Source organism: Aricia agestis, chromosome 12, assembly GCF_905147365.1.
Source record: "Aricia agestis chromosome 12, ilAriAges1.1, whole genome shotgun sequence".
NCBI classification, from domain to species: Eukaryota; Metazoa; Arthropoda; class Insecta; order Lepidoptera; family Lycaenidae; genus Aricia; species Aricia agestis.
The window spans coordinates 12,366,900-12,388,591 of record NC_056417.1 but is presented as its reverse complement, the minus strand read 5'-3'; the positions used below and the strand labels follow the sequence as shown (position 1 = coordinate 12,388,591).

The 21,692-nt window shown below is 38.1% G+C and overlaps 1 protein-coding gene across 5 annotated transcripts in view; it reads left to right on the top strand.

Annotated features, from left to right (window-relative positions):
- Nucleotides 1-2,918: 2,918 nt before the first annotated feature.
- The window catches only part of LOC121732478 (protein Gawky), a 29,467-nt gene continuing 10,693 nt past the window's right edge, over nucleotides 2,919-21,692 (top strand). The window contains exons 1-14 of one of the 5 annotated variants that reach the window (XM_042122366.1): nucleotides 2,920-3,062; nucleotides 3,865-3,964; nucleotides 4,191-4,369; nucleotides 4,823-5,194; nucleotides 5,745-5,840; nucleotides 7,331-7,453; nucleotides 8,494-8,669; nucleotides 11,694-12,257; nucleotides 12,472-12,908; nucleotides 13,060-13,314; nucleotides 13,827-13,983; nucleotides 20,154-20,276; nucleotides 20,621-20,758; nucleotides 20,970-21,124. In XM_042122366.1, the coding sequence (XP_041978300.1) occupies nucleotides 4,339-4,369; nucleotides 4,823-5,194; nucleotides 5,745-5,840; nucleotides 7,331-7,453; nucleotides 8,494-8,669; nucleotides 11,694-12,257; nucleotides 12,472-12,908; nucleotides 13,060-13,314; nucleotides 13,827-13,983; nucleotides 20,154-20,276; nucleotides 20,621-20,758; nucleotides 20,970-21,124 (2,627 nt within the window). In that variant the 5' untranslated portion in view covers nucleotides 2,920-3,062; nucleotides 3,865-3,964; nucleotides 4,191-4,338. Of the gene's footprint in view, nucleotides 3,063-3,208; nucleotides 3,244-3,291; nucleotides 3,766-3,864; nucleotides 3,965-4,190; nucleotides 5,195-5,744; nucleotides 5,841-7,330; nucleotides 7,454-8,493; nucleotides 8,670-11,693; nucleotides 12,258-12,471; nucleotides 12,909-13,059; nucleotides 13,315-13,826; nucleotides 13,984-20,153; nucleotides 20,277-20,620; nucleotides 20,759-20,969; nucleotides 21,125-21,692 lie in introns of those variants that run through there. The other 4 variants (XM_042122365.1, XM_042122362.1, XM_042122364.1 and 1 more) reach the window with 4 other exon arrangements.

Genomic DNA, 21,692 nt, shown 5'->3' with positions numbered 1-21,692 from the left:
GTAGTTCTATTCGTAAGTCCTAATCCTAACTCCTTGTGAGTATAGTATTCGTTGCTTAGATAAATGATTGGTCTCGCGCACGCGCTCGACCGCGAGCGCGAGACCAATCATCCATCTAAGATTCGTTGATTCCTAAGGATATTATACTAGCGCAGAGTCGAAGCGCATGGAAGCGAATTATTAAAACTGAATACTTATAACATTAATGGGAATAAGACGTGGGAGAGCCATGCTTCGGCACGAATGGGCCGTCTCGACCGGAGAAATACCACGTTCTCACAGAAAACCGGCGTGAAACAGCGCTTGCGCTGTGTTTCGCCTAGTGAGTGAGTTTACCGGAGGCCCAATCCCCTCCCCTATTCCCTTCCCATCCATCCCTACCCTACCCTATTATAGGGTTGCTGAGGATTCCTCTTCCGCTTCCTCATAATGAGGAAGTTCCGCAATATTTTGGGTTCCTCAACCGTTACCGCATCCTCATAAATAAAAAAAAAAAAAAATCCTCTTCCGCTATCGCTTCCTCAAAATTTAAGAGGAATTTATGAGGAATTTCACTGCGCATGCGCGTCGCGTATCCAATCATGGCAATGCACACGCCAGAGCCAGAGAATTCTATTATTTACTCATCTTTTTTTGTGTGCGTGTGTTGTGTATGTTTTTTTTATTGCTGAAGGCAGGTCATCTATTGTGACTCCTTCGCTGCTCATAAATTGAACGATGTGGTTATGGTTGGTGCCACGAATTTCCTCTGTGGATGAGTATTCGTAGCGACCAAGGTGCCTGTTCCTGCTCTGTAGTAGAGCAGGACAGTCAAGGAGAAGGTGTATAGGTGTCTCATCCTCCTCCTCGCAGAATCTGCAAGTCGTTAAGCTACTAACACCTATTCTGTTAAGGTGCTTATTGAGCTTGCAGTGCCCAGTTAGGCTTCTGGTAAGGATTCTTAATTGATTCCTACCCATGGTGAGCTCTATTTTTGACAGAGCCAGCAATTAGTGCCTTGGAGTGTTCAAGGCCTGGGACTCAACCCATTGCTTTCTGCTTAGTTCGCGAACCCATTCCTCGAGCACTTGCTTTGTAGTACTGGGAGATATTCCGCAGACCGATTCTGGGCCATATATGAGACTCTCGGCCCCAAGCCTAGCCAGTTCGTCTGCGGTTTCGTTGCCGGGGACGTTACTGTATTGTCGCTCCCTAGCATGTTCAACGTCTCAATGCATTCCAGAACCAATTTCGATGAAACTTCTGCAGCAGTCAGTGCTTTAAGTGCAGATTGACTATCAGAGAAGATAAAAAATATTTTTGTTAACTAGTGCCATCTCTAGGTTTTCTAGTAAGCAACCGATGATTGCGAAGACCTCAGCCTGAAACATGGTCGCAAACTCCCCCAAACTGGCATGTTTGCCTCTTGGTGGCTTGCCCCCGTAGAATCCGGCTCCCGCACGGTTCTTTCCTTGATCCATCCGTGAACCAAACTATATCGCTAGCGCGAATATTAATTGGGATATTTCCTTTCTAGTCCTCCCTGGCAGGTATAAGAACCTGATATTGCTTCGAAAAGCTATGCACCTTGATCATGGCGTCTGATTGCATGTCCATGATGGGTGATTCACGAAGAGACTGTTCCAGCTGTCTAAATGGGAAATTAATTTGTCCTGCCCGCCGTCCTGGCCCTGGCCTTTCTAGCCTCCATCTGAACAAGCAGAGGAAGCGGAGTTAGGTTGATCAGGGCCTCGAGGGAAGCGGTGGGTATTGACGAAAGCGCACCCGTGATTATTAGGCATGTCAGTCTCTGGACGCTGTTCAGATTTTTGCGACAGTTTACTTGTTCAGCCTTTTTTTGACACACTACGCAGCCATAATATGCGGTAATCGGTCTCACTACGGCTGTATAAAGCCGTTGTATATGTTACTGGACTCCTCCTTAATTGCTGGACCAATTTTGATGATTCTTTATTGTGTGTGTGAGAATGGTTCAGATTCATAGTTTGGTCCACTGGAAAATGCCCTTTTAATTAATTTTTGTGTAATGTATGTACCTAGTTATGTACAGACAGAACAAAGACTTTTGGGTTGGGTCCGCTAGTATTTATAATTTCCTATCATCCTCTTCCTCATCCGCTTCCTCTTCCGCTTCCTCATCCGCATCCTCTTCCTCAAAAATATCCTCTTCCTCATCCGCATCCTCTAAATTTGCGCGTGAAAATTCCTCTTCCTCCTCCTCTTCCTCATAATCACTTCCTCAACAACCCTACCTATTACATATATTGTCATATTGCTATACTGTGCTGTTACCCTATTCTCTCTTAAAAGGCCGGCAACGCACCTGCAGCTCTTCTGATGCTGCGAGTGTCCATGGGCGACGGAAGTTGCTTTCCATCAGGTGACCCGTTTGCCCCCTTACCTCATAAAAAAATATCCAACCTTAAAGTAACCAAAGCGTTAAAACGCACTTTATTACTCCTGACTCCAAAGAATTTAAAAAGGCGCGCGCATCCGCGCGAATTCGCGTCGATGCGCCCGACCAACGCTAATTGGCCTCGCAGAAGTAATGTATGCGTTACGCTCTGGAGTTAAGGTTGAATTTTCTGTTTTCAGTTTTTGGGAATTCGCTTCGCTTTGACTCTGCAGTCTGCGCTAGTATAAATTGACCCTAAGCGGCTTAGGGTCAATTTATACTAGCGCAGACTGCAGTTAGGGCCTAAGCTACGGTATTAGGGTAGGTATGTATGTCTTGTACAGTATATATATTGTATAGTATTATAATAGTAGGTAGGTATTATAGTAGGTATAGCATCAAGTCCAATAGGTACAGCCGTACAGCCGTACACGGCACAACATTATAATAAAATTGGTATAGTCCGACTATAATGAAATTGCGTCGTGACTATGGATTTACAATGGGCTAGCGCTCCTTTTCAATACGATCGGTTTCGTAACTCATCGTGAGAACCCCGACGACGAAATCATTCCATCCAGCCGTCGAAGCTGTATTCTCTGGGGTTTGGATATGTGATTTTATATAAATCTACGCAGTTAATGTGCCAAGTACATTAAAAATAAAGGTAAGATCAGTTTTTTCTCAAAAATTAGCATTTATAACGTGGTACGACACTTTTATCATTTATGGCATCGCTTTCTCAAGCGTTTCTTTTTTCTCACTCTACTAAATGGAATGTCAGTATAGCAGAATTTGCTATCTCATTCTATCTAGTAATATAACACCGTTGCGCTCGTTCGTGTCACGTAAGAATTTTTTGTATTTTCTCGTGCAAAAGTGTGATATTTATTGTAAATTTACTCGAATTGTATGATTTATGAACTCAGTTCATCGAAGCAATATATATTTGTTTATAGTAATCGTTATATTCGGTGTAGGTCGCGATAAACTTTCACTCTATGTGTAGATAGTTGATATAGATAAATATATAAATATACATATTACATGGATGTGTTCGACTCCGTAGATATTCAACATAGAGTCTCAAGGCCGAAATATATAAATGTATCCACACCCTAGGCACATAATGTAACCTGGTGCGAAAAAAGTGATTTTGCTCAATACCAATAGAGGGAATCAAAAGTGCAGAAATCGACATTTTGCGTCGTGAATTAAGATTCATCGTGCAGTGCTCAAATCCACTCGCGGACCGCGTAGATTCTGTGCGAATATGAACGATCGCCGCGACGCAATATCACGTTAAGCTGGACTTATCATGTACCTGGACATTTTCTCGATACAATTATAATTCTACGACTGTCCTTGAGGTAACCTCAAACAATAGCAGTTTTGATGTCCCTGTATTGATTTGCGGTAGCTTCCTATTATGCCTATTGTGTTGGAAAAATGTAATGTGTTTGGTGCAGAAAAGTGAAACGATACGAGCCGACTGCCAAGCTGCTTGACGGATCTGCCGAGCCCGCATTATCTGTGATATACAGCTCAGCCTGTCGTCCGTCCTATAAGGTAAGCCTAGTTTTAGGTTAAATGTCACCATTCATATTCAAACGATAATTTGTTCTATTGCTAATAGCTTTTCAATACTGTTAGGAGCTATTTTACTTCAATTTTCATAAGGGTGTTCCTTATGCTAAAACACAAGGGTCCATTCATAAGTAAAATATATCTGAACAGCCTGCAGTAATAAGTTATGAAGCTACATTCTGAGTTGACACTGGTGTTTTGTTTCAAGGGCTGGGCCAAACGGGGCTAGAGGCGTATCCACGACAGCTTCAGTGGTGATCTCACCTGGTCCTCTGCCACAGAGGCACTAAACACTGCTACCTGCTTTTTGACTGCATCACTACGAACCATTGTTACTTAGTCTTTAATGAAACAATATGCAATCTGTGAAAATAAACATAATACTAGGTGGATATTGTAGAAAATTATTCTATTTATAATATAATTGTCTGATGTCTAAAGTTTCTGTAATATTATGTGTTCCATGTCTAATTAAGGATAATTGTTACTCCAATATTAATACTGTTACCGAACCAATGCAATGTAATCACTTCACCTCTATGTCGGTGAACACAAATAAATTTGGTGCTTTTAAGCGAGTCGAGAAGAATGAGAGTCAGCGAGTTAGTGTAAAAATGGTAGATAATAATATTTATAATGTAGAAATTGTTGATAGTATCCAACAAAACCAAATGATTGGCGACATGCCGAACTACAGCATTCCTTTAACTATTAACGCCATAACAGTCCAGGGTATCCCATACAGTGACCCGTATTTCTGTAGCTTTAAATTAAACTATAAGATGGTGTCTGAAGCGCCAGAATATATGAACAAGTCTGATTACGCTTTTAAATCTTCAGTTTATGTTATACGAGATGAGCCTTGCACAGAAAAGACGCAATTACTAAACGAAAAGTCTGCTCATGATATGTTATGTGAAATGAACACTCAAATGATAAATGACGACAATCAAAGAACACACCATGACAATAATGTTTTGGAAGTTGGTAACAAGAAGAGTTTACCAGTATTGAAAACCTTCGCAAACGGTGATCTCACGTTCGACGGAATGCTGGATATGATACAAAAGGAGGAAAGAATAATCAAGGATATGGCAAAATGCTCGGAAGTGGACTCGTGGGGAGTCCCGCGCCGGATGAGGCTTTGTGGAGGAGGAGAGAGCTCTCTCAATGCTGCAAGTGGCTGGGGTAGCCCACCTGCTTCTAATAATGGTAAGTATTTTTATTTAAAACTTGTCCAAACCAATCTGTCAAACGTTCTGTTCCCTTATTTTACAAAAAAAACCCTTAATATAAAACATGTGAACTCAATTTTATTATTTTAACGCACAAATTAGCCAAATTCATTATTTTTCAAGTTATAAGAAGACATTTAATTGCTACATTTTTACTTTGTCTTTGAATTATACAATATGATACTTTGCATCAATTTTTTTATGATCCAGAAATGTTATTTTAATCAATTCTTGTTTCTTTTAATAAGAGCAGTCTAATAAGATTCCTTCAGGCTTCAAGTATGGAAACTTACCAAACTATGTCATGACTGCATTCTTGTTTAGTTGTACAATGTATACTAGAGCAAAAAATAACTTGTTTTGTACCAAAAAGGACAAAACCGACTTTGCATAATAATTATTCACACTTAAAGGAAAATCTTAAAATACCTTTGCATAAAATATAGAACAAGAATTTAAAAACTGTATGATGGAAAAATTGGCATTGTTTTTTTTAATTTGTTCCATTTTCATTATTTTTTTTGCAGCAGGCAACTGGGGTGGCAATTCTAGCTCCCAATCTAATAGTACAAACAATACTCAGTGGAACAGCACTCAAAGGCCGCCTACATCACAAGCTGACAGTAAGTTGTAATCATAAAGTTAATATACCTAGCAAAATAGAGAAACAAAGGCCTGAGCAAGAGAGATGTCATTATCAGTAACACTGTGTGGTAAAAAGAGATGTGTGATACATGACAGCAGCACTCTTTTTTTTAACCTCCAGTCGGCACGTGCTGCACGTTGACAATTTAATATCATAGAATTCATGTTTAATCATGTTTGTGTAAGTGTATACATACACATTTTTCACACAGATGAAAACCAATTTCGGTTTCCTTTGACAATTCGAGATTGTTGCTCTATTCCACTAGGTATATTAACTTTATGGTTGTAATTAATTGTTTTGTAATTTTGGACGTGGCGGTAATATCGTGGAAAACGATAACATAGGGAAGTAAAATGTATGGAAATATATGAAGACGCTTTAAATTCCCTTCGACGATAACTTTTTATGAACCGCACAAAACATCCGCGGTGCGTAAAATCAAAAGAGGATTTAAGAGGATACACCAGGGGCGAGAGAAATTGAAAATAGGTATTTGAAAATGTATTGCTGTCTCACCAATCTCAAGTCTCCCACCGCAGAGCGCGATAGAGACAACACGACAAAAGTTCTAATAAAAGAACAAAAAATCTTCGATTCGTTGTCCGCTGATTCCTTCTCCAAAACTTAACCGATTTAAGTACTTTTTTCATTAAGAATTAAAGCAAGGCTTGAGCTTTGTTCCTATGTTTTCCTTTTTTTGTATATTTTAGCCAGTTTTGTTTTCTAGGTGTTTGAACACAGAGGAAAATCTGGCCATTTTTTTAGGTTTTTGGACGTCCTTATCTTTTTTTATAATAAAATTATGAAAAAAAAGAAAACATAGGGACATGCTAATAGCGGCCATAGATATTCAGGAAAAAAATCATAACTCTACCGGCATTATCCAGGGAGGAAACAACGTTAGTATGGAAAAATGGTGGTGTGGAATCCTTTTAACGTACGCAACGTTTTATCGTGGAAGTCGGCTTTCTGTACTGACTGTACCATATTCTTGGCAAATAAATAAATTTTGAATTTGAATTTTGAATTTGAATTCCACGATAACGTGACGCCCAGAATTATAAAAGCGCACATTCTTTTTTCTTTTGTCTAAAGTTCAAACAATAATAATTCTTGTTGTCTACTTGGCAAGAAATATTATGCCTTTGGTATTATCGTACCTTAGATATTTTATGCCTTTCCATCTTGGTATTAGGTAGGGGATGATACCATTTGTACAGAAAAAATCTCATAAACTTCTGGTTTTGACTTGTGATCTTATAGCAATCATATATTTTTTGTTGTAAGTATCTGAAATTTTCGTTATACATACTATTATAATCTCAAATTCTATCATCAAACAGTTTCTTTTGTTTTTGTCCAATAATAATTTTTTCTTCACACAAAAAAAATCACCCATAATCCCTAACTAAAAGCCAGTGTAAGATTTTAAAAAAAATTTACTAAAAATGTCTTTGTTCACAGTGAACAGCAACAAAGGGAGTAGCAATCAGATCCCACCAACCAGTGGAGCCTCCCAGAATTGGCAGGGCAACTCACAGAACATGCCAAACGCACAATCCAACAACAATGCACCTCCAAGCAATGGTAAGTATACTTAACATAATATACTCTTGGGGTGAAGCCAAACGAGCGTAATTTTGTGAGTCGTGAGTCGCAGAATTTCGGTCGCGTAAATATATTTTTTCATACAAATCATGACTCACAAAATTCATCACTCATCAAACAGGACTTTTGTATGAAACTGAATGCAGCAGAATTTCTGCCAGCCAAAGTTTGCTTGTTTGGCTTCACCCTTAGAGCCTATGTGATTTGGTCACAACCCAAACAAATTATGTTGGTCTACCTTTTAATCAATTTGATATTGAAGCTTATATTCCATATAAATATTCTATTTTTTAATTTAGATGGGGCTTAACTATGAGAAGGGAGAGGGGGTAAACTTTGTCCTTGCTTGATATTCAATAGTACATTTTATTGATTGGTCTACTTATTACTTTGTCAACTAAGCAATTATTTTCCTAACTTGATACTAGACAAAACAGGTATAATATGCACAAAGTTATACTTGTTTGGACAAACAAGTGAGTGCTGATCTAAATAAAGGAATGAAATCTACAACTTTGCATAATGAATACTAATTCGTCAGCTTTTACGTAAACTGTGTCATTGTTCCGCTCCTACAACACTTAACGTAAAAATCTATAAGGCAGTATTTAAAATTATTATAAAAAAAATTGTCCTTGAAAATTATTTTGTTTCAAATCATTTTGCACTAAATGTAAGCAAAGCTCAGTATGATAGGCTGATGCTTCCAATTTAAATGTCTTGTATTGAATATAAAACAAAATGTGATAGTAATTAATATTCTAATTTGGTTTAGCTTGGTACTACTAATATACGTGGTTTAGCTAGAATTTTTTGGCCAGTTTTAAAAATAAATCAAAATGAAGAATATATTTTATACTAGCTGTCCCGGTGAACTTCGTGTCACTTTAAAACCTTCCCTGGACTTCTACGAACATTTTAAGACTAAAATCAGCCTAATCGGGTTCAGCCGTTTTCGAGTTTTAGCACGACTAACACATTTGAAAATCCATTTTTATATATAAGATGTCTGTTCATAGGATCCAATGGCTCTGCAAATGGAAATGGTGGAGGGAGCAACCCTTTGAATGCGGTGAACGCCAACGGCCCATCCACTGCCAACGGCAATGGGAGTGTGAATAACACATCTTCGGCCAAGATTGAGCAGCTGAGCTCCATGAGGGAGGCCTTGTTTAGTCAAGACGGTTGGGGTGGTGTAAGTATTGAAATAAAATATGTCTGAAAATCTTAAAACTATAACAAGTCTCTATCAAAAATTACTAACATTTGTTATTTAATAGTAAAATGAGTGTAAATGGCTGTTTAAATAATAATGGTTACATGTGACATATTAAAATTTTAACTGATAAACATATTTTGTTAAAGTAAGGTTACTCATGTTTTTGCATCAATTTTATTTAAGCTGAGTTATCAATATAATAACAATCACAATATGTAATATGATAACTTGCTTATCAATGAGTTTTATTATTAACTGTAGCCGTTTACTTATGAACATAATCCTGATTTACTTTTGTTAACAAAAACAAATTTTTATAATTTTAGTTTTCTTTTATTTTTAGTTTTACTTGTTTACTTATAGTACGAGATACGACTGCAAAACTGTGCAGGTATCGAGTACACGCTTAAAACCACATTTTTACAAATATTTATGATTAGGAGAACATATTTCTACTGGGGTGCCAGTCCAAATATGGCCGCAAATATTAAAAAAAAAATTTAAAACATTGAGTTGGCGGGATAAAATGTATTCATCAGGTATTGAAAGCAAACATGGTTCATTTCACGGCGATGAGTATATAGATTTAGAAAAATCCGGTGTGCCGTTGGGCACCCGGCCGCAACTCTGTCGTAACCAGGTATGAACAGGTACCATTCCGATACATTTTTGCATCCATAACGTATATTGATCTTTTATATATCAAATGGTAGCTTATTTTCTTCTTATAATAATGATATAGGTGTGCCTAATTAAATCTGGCCGCAAATAAGGGGTGCCGGCTGTCGAAGATGGCAAACTATCGAAAGTTGAGGAAAAGGGAGCTAGCGCGTAACATTACGGGTCTAACGAGGATAGTAATATAATAGTACATTATGTTAGTGTACTTAACCATCAGTTCAAACAATAGTAATAATCAGCCAAGTGCGAGTCGGACTCGCGCACAAAGGGTTCCGTACTACATATTATAGAGCAAAATTAGGCCAACATTTGTGTTTTTTGTATGGGAGCCGCCCTTATATTTTAATTTTACTTTGATTGTATTACTGATAATTAAGTTGCACATTTAATTGAAGATTTAATGAAATTTTCAAGTGCCTATCTGTTGCCATTATTGACATAGAGCGAAATAGGTCAAAAAATCACGTTAATTGTATGGGACTACCCCTTGAATATAAATTTTATTTTATTTTTAGTATTTGTTGTTATGCGGCAACATAATCTATACATAATCTAAAAATTTCGTCTCTCTAGCTATTACCATTCTTTAGTTACACCCTGGAGACATAAAGACAGACGGACAGATGGACAGACGGACAGACAACGAAGTCTTAGTAATAGGGTCCCGTTTTTACCCTTTGGATACGGAACCCTAAAAACGGCCAAATAAATTAATACTCCAAAAGAATTTAAAAGTTTATTCAAGTGTTTAATAGTTTGTTACATAAAGAATAAATATTCATAATATGAACTATGTCAAAAAATGTGGTTTTGTTGAAATCCTCTCATTTTTTGACATACATACATTTTTACATACTTGCATTTTTTATACAGGATGTAACAAAAATAAGTGATAATACTTTAGGGTGTGTACGTGTATGACATATGTGTTCTTGAATGATGTATCTACAAAGTCCAGTACGTTGCCGTTTTTGTTACACAGAAAACAGAACTTCATTTTCATCTTATTTACCATTCATTCATAATTACGAACTTACGATGTAATAAAAAATTATTAATTATCATAAAATATGTAGCAGTTGGTTAGTTGAAACCAATTAGCATCTGATACACGCCCAAATGACGTACCAATATGTCATTATTTCGCTATCCAGAATAGTTTGCCATGTTTGACAGCCGGCACCCCTTATTTGCGGCCAGTTTTAATGAGGCACACCTATATTATAATAATAAGAGGAAAATATGCTTCCATTTGATATAATATAAAAGATCAATATACATTATACGTTATGGATGCAACAATGTATCGGAATGGTGTGTAGGCCTACTACGAAACTGTTTTGAGACTCAAACAATCGGACGAGAATGCTGCGCCATGCTCTAACGACGTCATTTCACGTTTGTTAGAGTATGACGCGGCATTATCGTCCGATTGTGTGAGTCTCAAAACAGTTTCATGGTGCAAGCCCTGTTCAGTGTTCACACTTACGACAGAGTTGCGGCCGGGTGCCCAACGGCACACCGGATTTTTAGGGTTCCGTACCCAAAGGGTAAAAACGGGACCCTGTTACTGAGACTTCGATGTCTGTCCGCCTGTATGTCCGCCTGTCTGTCCGTCTGTCTGTCCGTCTGTCTGTCCGTCTGTCTGTCTGTCTGTCTCCAGGCTGTAACTCAAGAACGGTAATAGCTAAAGAGCTGAAATTTTCACACATTGTGTATATCTGTTGCCGCTATAACAACAAATACTGAAAACAAAATAAAATTAATATTTAAGGGGGGCTCCCATACAACAAACGTGATTTTTTCGGCCTTTTTCGCTCTATATCAATAACGGCAAGAGGTAAGGACTTGAATTTTTCACACATTCTTTTGTCCAATGTGCAATTTAATATTTAATAATAATATTAAAATAAAATAATTTTTTTTTTAAATATTTGCGGCCACATTTGGACTGGCACCCCAGTAGAAATATGTTCTCCTAATCATAAATATTTGTAAAAATGTGGTTTAAAGCGTGTACTCGATACCTGCACAGTTTTGCGGTGGGATCTTAGACTATTAGGCATTGATAATGTCATAAATGTATTTCAGGGGTTCCCAAACTTATTTTGTCTACTGCCCACTTTGAGAAAATATTATGTTTTAGTGCCACCCTTGTTACAATTTAAAATGCATCCAGATGAAGTAAATCACACCCCAGCCTCTACTTTACGCCCCTATTTATTTCTGGGTCCCACACCGCCCCCCCCCTTTAGACCTTTTAGACAAGGAGGCGTTATCGCCCACTTTGGGAAAGGCTGATGTATTTTAATGTTTTAGCAACATGTGAATCAAGACACCAACTGGGACGTGCCCGGGTCTCCGGAGCCGGGATCCAAGGTGGAGCCGGCGGCAGGGGGTCCACCGGCCTGGAAGCCGAACGTCAACAATGGAGCGTTCCTGGGAACCGACCTGTGGGAGGCCAACCTGAGGAACGGCGGGCAACCCCCGCCGCAGCCCGCCGCCAAGACCCCGTGGGGCCACACCCCCACCACCAACATCGGCGGCACGTGGGGCGAGGACGACGACGCCGCGGACTCCGCCAACGTGTGGAACGGCCCGCCGCCGCCGCAGCAGTGGCCCGCCGGCCCGCCGCAGCACACGCAGCAGTGGGGCGTCACGAAGAAGGACGACTGGAACGCGTGGGGCGAGCCGCACCGGCCCGCCGACCCCCGCCTCGACCCGCACCGCTCCGCCGATCCGCGCCAGGCGGCCGACCCCCGACACGACCTGCGCGGCGGCATCTCCGGCCGCCTCAACGGCGATATGTGGAGCCAGCACCAGCACACGGCCGGACCCAACAAGATGATGCCACCGGGCGCCGTCAACCAGTGGGGATCACAGGTATGCATTAAAAACAGTAGAGTGTAGACTATCTATATTTTTAGACACATAATATTGCATAAAATAGTGACACTGTTACTAGGGATTAGGGAAGTTGTGGTGAACAATATCTTATCATGCTGCGGTTTGTTTTCTTGCGGTTTTATTTAGTTATCAATTATGCTCTGTTAATTAAATTACTACTCCAATTCAAACTTTGTGTTTTTTCACACAGGGTCCCAAAGACGGCATCAAGGCTACTGGATGGGAGGAACCGTCCCCACCCGCCGCACGACGCGCCGGCGGTGGCTTCGACGACGGCACGTCGTTGTGGGCGCAGCGTGGCATCAGCGGCATGCGCGCGCCGCAGGGCCCGCCGGCGCCGCAGCGGATGCCGCCGACGCCGACCAAGCCCGACGCCGTATGGAGCCACTCCCAGCGCAACGGCTCGTGGGAGGAGCCGCACACGCCCGGCTGGCCCGACCGCGACGTGCCCGCCTGGCCCGACGCGGCCGGCCCCGGCATGTGGAATATGCAGAAACCCAAGCCCTCCGGACCCACCGGCGGCTGGCCCGACGACATCAACGAGTGGGGTGGACCCAAGCCGCCCCAGATGGGCGGGCTCGGCAAGCAGTGGACCAAGGAGATGGTGTGGAACAGCAAACAGTTCAGGTGTGTTTACGAGTCAGTTACGATCAAGATTATATTTAAATTTTAATCAAGTAAATTTGATTAAATATAATTATGTATATTTAATCAAATTTACATACAATCTATAATTTACATTACTTTGATGTCTAAACACATGACTTATTTTACATAGGTACCTAGTCGAGCTCGGCTACAAGAAGGAGGAGGCCGAGGCGGCTCTTCGCAGCCGGGACATGAACGCTGAAGAGGCTCTAGAGCTGCTGGCGGCGGCGCGCGGAGACGGATGGCGGCGCGACGAGCACTTCCCGCACCACGGGCCGTTCCCGCAGCCCAGCGTGCCGGCGGTGTCGCCAGCTGTCGTCCAGAAGCTGCTCAACCCCCCGCCCCCGCCCTCCGTGCAACACCACCCCTCGTATAACCCCAACAGGTTAGCTTACCATTTGTAGAGTAGTATCAGAGAAGTCGATTCCTAGGCAGATGGGGGACCTATTTAGTTTGGTCTTGTTATGTCAAACCCAGCTGACGGATCACAATTAACATTTGAATTGACATGATCCCACCATATGAAGTTGGTCTGTCAATTCACTCTCCTCAATGGCACATGCAATGTCAAGAATAAGGCTATCACAAACATGATGCAAAAAGTTAATTCCCCAAACATTAATACGTAATACCAATCCTCATTGGGCCACTCCTATCAAAAAATTATGCCTGTCTTTATTTAAAGTAAAAAAATGCTATTAAAAAAGTTACACAATAAATATGCTATAAATGTTTTCTCTTTGTCTCTAACGAATTTACCAATGTATCAAACAGGTACAAAACATTGCAAAACATTGTATACATACCTTTATTAGTGTGACGAGACACATATATTCAAATTCAACATCTTCCTATAAATATTCCAAAGAAACCAATCAATTGACTTCCACTCAACAGCGGAACAAGCAACAGTGGTCAACCTAGCACGGCTCAGCTGCGCATGCTGGTGCAGCAGATCCAGATGGCGGTGTCTGCAGGCTACCTCAACCACCAGATACTCAACCAGCCCCTCGCTCCGCAGACTCTGGTGCTGCTCAACCAGCTCCTGCAACAGGTAAGTTAATAATTAAATCATAAATGTTTAAAGCCAAACACATAATTATTATACATACACATACACATAATCTATATTATAACCTCGTCATCATAATTACTATCCAAAATTGGGGATTGGTATAAAACACAACCAGTTGTACGATAAGTCAGTTCAATCTTATTTTCTTAAGTAAGTATAATAATCATTCTATTGCAAAATCATAATATTTATATTGTTACTTATTTGATAGGCTGAGAAAAGCCACAAAAGATGTAGGTAATATCCAGAGGAAAAATTAAAACGATTTGCATCACTTTGTGTTTTAACTTTCAATAATTGTAATCTTATTTTCTTTAGTACAATTGTTTTATTGCAAAATTATGTACAGTCATACATATTTATTTTGATCGAATCGAGGACATTTAAAACACGATTTTAATGGCAATTTCGTATCAAAATTGGACCATTATAAACAAAAGATTTGTTCTTGTTAATGTGTTTATTAATTATGATATTGAGGCGATAACTCATAACATTTATGATTTAACGTCCATTGTTTGCTAATGCATTTGCATACAAGTGTTATTGCTAACATGCACTTATGAACAATGCGCTGTCTGATACAGATAAAAAACAGTAATAGTACAGTTAATGAAGGCAAAAATCAGGCACAACCTCCGATTTCGTTGAACCTCCATCGATTTGAATGAAATTTTGGAATTGAGTATGTTTTACCCTCTACTTCAAAAGTGACATACGCTCGTATTGCGCTTTTTGCATTTTAGGGGTGAAATTCACCCCTTTTTCAAAAAGGAGAAAAATTGCAAATCTAACCATTCTGGCTTTAGCATGTGTGTTTAATTAGATAAAATAAACGTTTTTTCAATATTTTTTGCCTGATTTATGATTCTAATAAATTTTAACCCTTTTAACAACCACCCCTTAAATGAAAAACTATGAAAAAATCATTTTTTGTATTTCTGAGTTTCTAAATATTACATACAGGGTTTGTTTCATATCCATACCAATATTATAAATGCGAAAGTGCGTCTGTCTGTCTGTCCGTCTGTCTGTCTGTTACCTCTTCACGCCCAAACCGCTGAACATATTTTGCAGAAATTTGGTATGGAGATAGTTTTAACTCCCGGGAAAGGACATAGAATACTTTTTGTCCCAGGAAAATGTACGGTTCCCGCGTGATAAACGAGTTTTGGCGCAACGGAGTTGCGGACATCATCTAGTTTGTGATATAATTTTTGGTTGAAATTTCAACACTTACAAACTACTCTCTTGATGGAAAATCACTCTAAAACAATTGGTTAAAAAACTTAAGCCTATTAAATTATTGTACACGAGAGAAGTAAAATCTTATTTACTAAGTATGTATTAAAATTATAATTATTGCGAATTTTTACATCCTTAAAAACTATGGCTGGTCTTAATAATAGTTCTAACTTTTTTATTTTGTAATTTTGGTGTCAAAAGCTTTTATAAAAAAACCCTGGTACCCCTTAAATCAATACAGCTGTGCAGTGTGCACACAATAAGTATTTCATTTTTTTATATTAAACTTTATATTTTATGCCAAATTTTAAAGCTTATTTAGCCCTCCAATTACACAACTTTACCCATAAACTATTTATCATTGATAGATTTAAGGTTACGTCACTGCACAGATAAAGTACTGAGTTATTTAATACCGTAGAATAGATATAACAATCGAAAAAAATCGAAACTTAAATGTAAGATGATACCACGTCTTATAGGAAGACTTTTGAGCAAGCGTCAGCGCGATGTAGAAGACGCACTTAATTTGAACAAATTTACGCATTTTCACCCCTTTACAACCCTTTTTTCCAGTAAAAAAGTAGCCTATGTCCTTTCTCAGGCTTCAGACTATCTGTATACAAAATTTCATTACAATCGGTTCGGTAGTTTTGGCGTTTGGCGTGAAAGCGAGACTGACAGACAGACAGACAGACAGAGATACTTTTGGCGTTTGGCGTGAAAGCGAGACTGGCAGACAGACAGAAGGACAGAGATACTTTCGCATTTATAATATTAGTATAGATTATGTGCACACTGCACAGCTGTTTTTGGGTATTTTGATTAATTAAGGGCCGGGCTACACCGGAATGGCAGCGGCGAGGCGAGCACTTTCAGCGCTGCCATTCCGGTGTAGCGCGGTCCTAAGAGGGGTACCACTTACCGGGGTTTTAAAAAGTTTTTAAATTTGACACAAATTTTGTTGACACCGCGCGCTATAAACTAAAGTCCACGCGGACGAAGTCGCGGTCAACAGCTAGTTATGAATAAAAACAATATTATATATTAAAGTAGGTATGATTAGTTCTGTTACAATAATAAAGTAAAAAATAAAACGCCATCTGTTTTCATATATTAGAATTAAAATGTTGATTGCATTGATATATTTTCTGGATGGAATATAGGCCAACACGGTACACTCGAACTTCTTTATTTTAGAGCGCCTTCTGTTGTCAACTTGTCACATATATTAGAAATGCAGTAAGAGTTCTATAAGATAAGATAGATTGATTATTATTATACCAAGTGATAATATTATTAAACATATATTCTAACGTATTAAAAACTATAAACAAAAACATATTAACTAATAAGTATAATTAGTTCTATGTTACAATAAAGTAAAAAATAAAACGCCATCTGTTGAATCGTATTAGAACTAAAATGTTCATTGCATCGATATATTTCTGGATTTTTTATAATATTATACATAAATTAATACATTTAAGAGTTTTGAAATATTATTTTAATACACATCCAAGACCCAGGAACATTGAAAACTTTTTGTTCTGCCTGCGGAACTCGAACCCAGGACCCCCGGGATGAGCGCTGGCCACGCGCAATGCGAATTAATTTTCATCGATATTTTCATGGAAATAAGATAAATATCTTATTTCCATGGGAAAATTCCCACATCAAAATGTAGCCTATGTCCTTTCTCAGACTCTAGAATAACTGTGTACAAATTTCATTGCAATCGGTTCAGTAGTTTTGGCGTGAAAGCGAGACAGACAGAGATACTTTCGCATTTATAATATTAGTATGGATTAAATAGTATTTTAAATATATAAAATCAACTTCAAAATTGTAGGAAGTTGAGAATTAAAATTGCCTCATCTCAAAAACTACTGAACCGATTTTGGTGAAACTTGCAGTGTTCCCTAAGTTGAATAATACTCAGTAGAACAAAAAAATAATTACTTAAATCGGACTTGTAGTTCCGGAGATATGCGAACACAAACATAAAAACATACATTTGAAATTTTGCACATTTGTTCAGACACTGAAATAGACAAACTTATACAAAAACTGGGCAGTTCTGGAAATATCACATACATACGCGTCGAATTGATAACCTCCTATTTTAAAGTCGGTTAAAAAATAAACACATTTTTATTCTAGTTCATCACAGCTCTCACCTGAGCCGTTACCCAAAGGGTAAGGACGGGACCCTATTAGTAAGACATCGATGTCTGTCCGTTTGTCCATCTGTATGTGTGTCTCCAGGCTGTAACTCAAGAACCGCTATAGCTAGAATTCTGAAATTTTCACAGATTATGTATATCTGTTGCCGCTATAACAACAAATACTAAAAACAAACTAAATTAAATATTTAAGGTGGCTTCCATACAACCAACGTTATTTTTCTGCAACTTTTGCTCGATGTCAATAAAGGCAACGCGTTTTCAGCCTATTTTTTGCTTTGTTGTGGTACGGAACACTTCGTGCGCGAGTCTAACTTGCACTTTTGCCGATTTTTTATTTTTGGATTGTCTTGTTTTCCCACTGATCTGAAATTAATAGCAGGTTATCCCCTTTCTATCGAATCTCACTAACCTAGTGGGGATTTTGAGAGTAAAGGAAGAGAGAAGGCTCACTTAAGCACTGTAAAATTATTCCTGCCTATCACCGAAATTGGTGTGGAGGTATTTAAATTGTTATAATTTAGAAAATATACTAAAATATTCAATAGACCACGTCATCCTCGAAAGCTCCACCACTTTTTCCAGTAAATGTTTACCATTTCTTTTACTTTTTCCGTCATGAAAAGACACATACACGTACCCATACATGACGTGTATTTAGTTTAGTACCTATTGAGACGTTTTCCTACAATTTAAGAATACCAAATCTCTGCTTCAAATTTTTTCAAAAAATAATTTATATGTTTTATTACCATAGCTCCCTTAATTTTTTAGTTATCAGGTTCATTTAAAAAACATTTTAAAGGTAATTTAAAGAGCTTTAAGATCATGCTAAGAAATCCTTTTTAAAGTCCTTAATTTAAAAAATAAAAAGGGTTAATAAGTGCTGGTTACGTGGTTATCGCAGTAAAAGTTAGGCTTTATACTATCTTGGCTATTTTTCATCCTATAAAAATAAAAAGGAAACCAAAAGCTTTTTTAGGAAAGGAACTCAAATTTTGTTCTTTATGTTTTTTTTACGAATATCCAATATTTTAAAAGTTATATCCACAAGAAAATGAAATTTACGAAAATTTGAAAAATTCAAATTTTATGAAATCATCTTTTTTTTCAAAAGAAAGCATTCTAAAGCTGGTTAATTTTTTGAGGTCATAACTTATGCTAAAATAAAGAAAAGCCTTTAGGGATAACCATAAATTTGAGATATTGTAGAAATGGTGAACGTTTTATTTTTCGTTTTTGCCAAAAAAATTCGAAAGTGTCATCTTATTTTTATCATAACTTGCTCAATTTTAATGCTATTAACTTTTTACAGTACTCAATAGAAAGGTAATTTTAAGTACTTTAAAAAGTGGTCAGGAAGTATGTGTCATAAAATACATCAATTTTCCGTTATTTGTGTATGAATGTTTAGATTAAAGTACTCGCCGAAAGAAAGTATACATATAATCACCTATATTTCACTTTTATTAAACTAACTAACTTTAATTTAGGTTATAACATATTTTTCGTAAAAACGTATAGTTTTTGAGTTATTTAGGAAAAACCGTTTTAAAACATGTAGTTTTATCTCGAAAAATCACAATCTTCGATCTTTAATTACTCAGAAAGTATTGATTTATTCCAAAAACTTTATAGAATAAATTTTGCTTAAAATTTGTCTTTTTATCGATTTTTGCTATTTTTTTATTTAAAAATATTTCACCCCCGAGAAGGGTTGGCATGCACCCCCAGGGCAAAAGCGCAAGTTGGCACTATGTCACTTTTGTTGTTATCCCCCACCTGCTCACCAATTTTCATGAAAATCGATGGAGGTTCAACGAAATCGGAGGTGAAAACCTTAAGTGACTCCACTATAAGCAAATAAATGACCTTGTTGAAGTTTATCCCCAAGATTTCTATTGATAGATACATTCTATAGAAACAGAGTTTTGTATGTTTTGCAAGTGTGTTTGTGTAGCAAAGTAAGATAAAAATAACATAAACTTGTAATTATGTGTCTTATCTGGCAGTGAACGCTTAACATGGAGATTTATAATTGTCTCACTAGCTTTCTTCCGCGACTTAATCCAAGGGTCAGTTTATACTAGCGTAGAGTCGTAGCGCATCGAAGCGCGTTACCATAATTAAAAATAACAAATTCAACCTCAATTCCAGAGCGTAATGCACACATTACTTCTGAGATTTTAAAAAGACTCGCGAATTCGCGCGTCTGCGCCCGACCAACGCTGATTGGTCTCGCGCAGAATCGCAGAAGTAAGGTTAAGGTTTTTGTTATGTTTATGCTAAAATGGTCGCTTTGGAGAATCATATTAAGATTCATTTTTTTTAAATCGCAAAATGCGGGTCTGCTTGCAATAAAATTCATGTTTATAGCTCGACAAGATTTAAATGAACGTGGCGAAAAAAGGAACTAACGCTGTCATCATACAAAAAGCAGCCCCCCCGCCCACGTTCATTGTCGCATTTTAGTAATTCGTACTAATTTGACATTTGTCAGTTTGACAGTTTTGACAATTCCTTTGCTGAATTGATTGAGAGAAATTGCTATGTGACCGTTTTAGCCCCGCAGTTTTTGGTAATAATTAGCTTCGATGCGCTTCGACTCTGTGCTAGTATAAATTGCCCTTAAAACTTCAACTAACCTGTTTCAGAAGTGTAACATCGATTGAATTAACCAGTCATCTATTTTTGATGTTAATCAAACGTCGTTCTTAGATCAAGGTGCTGCAGCAACTTGTGCAGCAACACACCATTGCGATATCGAAGGCCAACTCTTCACTCGCTCTGCAGTGCTCCGTGCAGATCTCCAAAGCCAAGCAGCAGATTACTGCTTTACAGGTAAAACTATTACAAAGTAGTTACTTCTTTATACTTTTGCTACTAATGTTTAAAATTAATTTGTAACTTTTAATTTCAATGTATAAAGTAAGATAAAGAAAGTTTAATTATGAAAATAAATTACAGTATTCTTGAGTTAATCTTCCGGGAAATCACTCTCTCAACTTAGCAGAATAAAATTTTACAAGCCTTAGGAGTCTTTAACTTTAGGGGAAGGGTTTCAAAATGGGCTCTGATAAATCATACAATTTATATTTATCTTAGTATTTATTTTTATCTTAGTTCTATGAAAATATGGTATTGTAAAAATGTGGACTACATTTTTATCTTAAATTTGAATACAGAACCAGATCGCGACTCAGCAAGCGCTGTACATGAAGCAGCAGACTGGAGGCAGCGACTTGTTCAAGCAGAGCCACGACCCTCTCAACACTCTGCAGAGCAACTTCAGTGACATGGGAATCTCTAAAGACTCACAATCAGTAAGTGTTTCTTGGCCAACATTTTTGCTTAGTAAATAGTCTAGAATATACGGAACTTAACGACGGAAGCTACATTTATAAATCCTCTGGCGTTGCATACCTATGTTCTCGGTCCTAATACAATCTTATGTTTTTTGTTCTTGTGTAAAGGTAAATAAAAAAAAATTGATAGCAGCAGAGAATCTTATAAGTTTACCTGTTATTTACTTAGGGATATGGTGCTGGCAATCAACAATCAAGACTAAACCAATGGAAGTTGCCATCCCTGGACAAGGACGGTGACGGTACTGACTTCAGCCGTGCCCCAGGCACAGCCAAATCCACCACCAGCCCACCACTCAACCAGATTGGACTGCAGCCTGACTCGTATGTATCCATTCTCTCCGACTTTTTACATGCCCATCCGACGCATGGATCATCTTACTTGTCAGACAATCAGGTGATCAGCCTGCATTGTCCTAACCAAACACGACCTCCGAGTCAAGAGCCGCGCTCTGTACCACTAGACCACGGAGGCGTTAACGTTGCAAGTGCAACTTTCTTATTGACGTTGCAAGTATAGAAGTTACAAAATATGTCACAGAAATGCCAAATAAAAGCTAAGAAATATCAAAACGTAACATTCTTTAATGATGTTGGTGTTGAAGCCAAATCCTTATCTTCAAGAAGTCTAGACTATAAGTTAACCACTCAAGTAGAATTTATTTAGGTATCAACTCATGAAACATCATTTTGGTTTGCTTGCTTTTGGTTTTCGGTTGTAATGTCGATATAAAGCGAAAAAAACATTGTCAAGACTTGTTAGCATATTGATGTACCATCAAGGAAAATGATTCCTAGGCAGTGACAGACCAACGTCATTTGATCGGATTATGTCAATTCTATGTTATAGTTTGTGCGTTTTATGATGATATGCGTGACACATTATGATTGA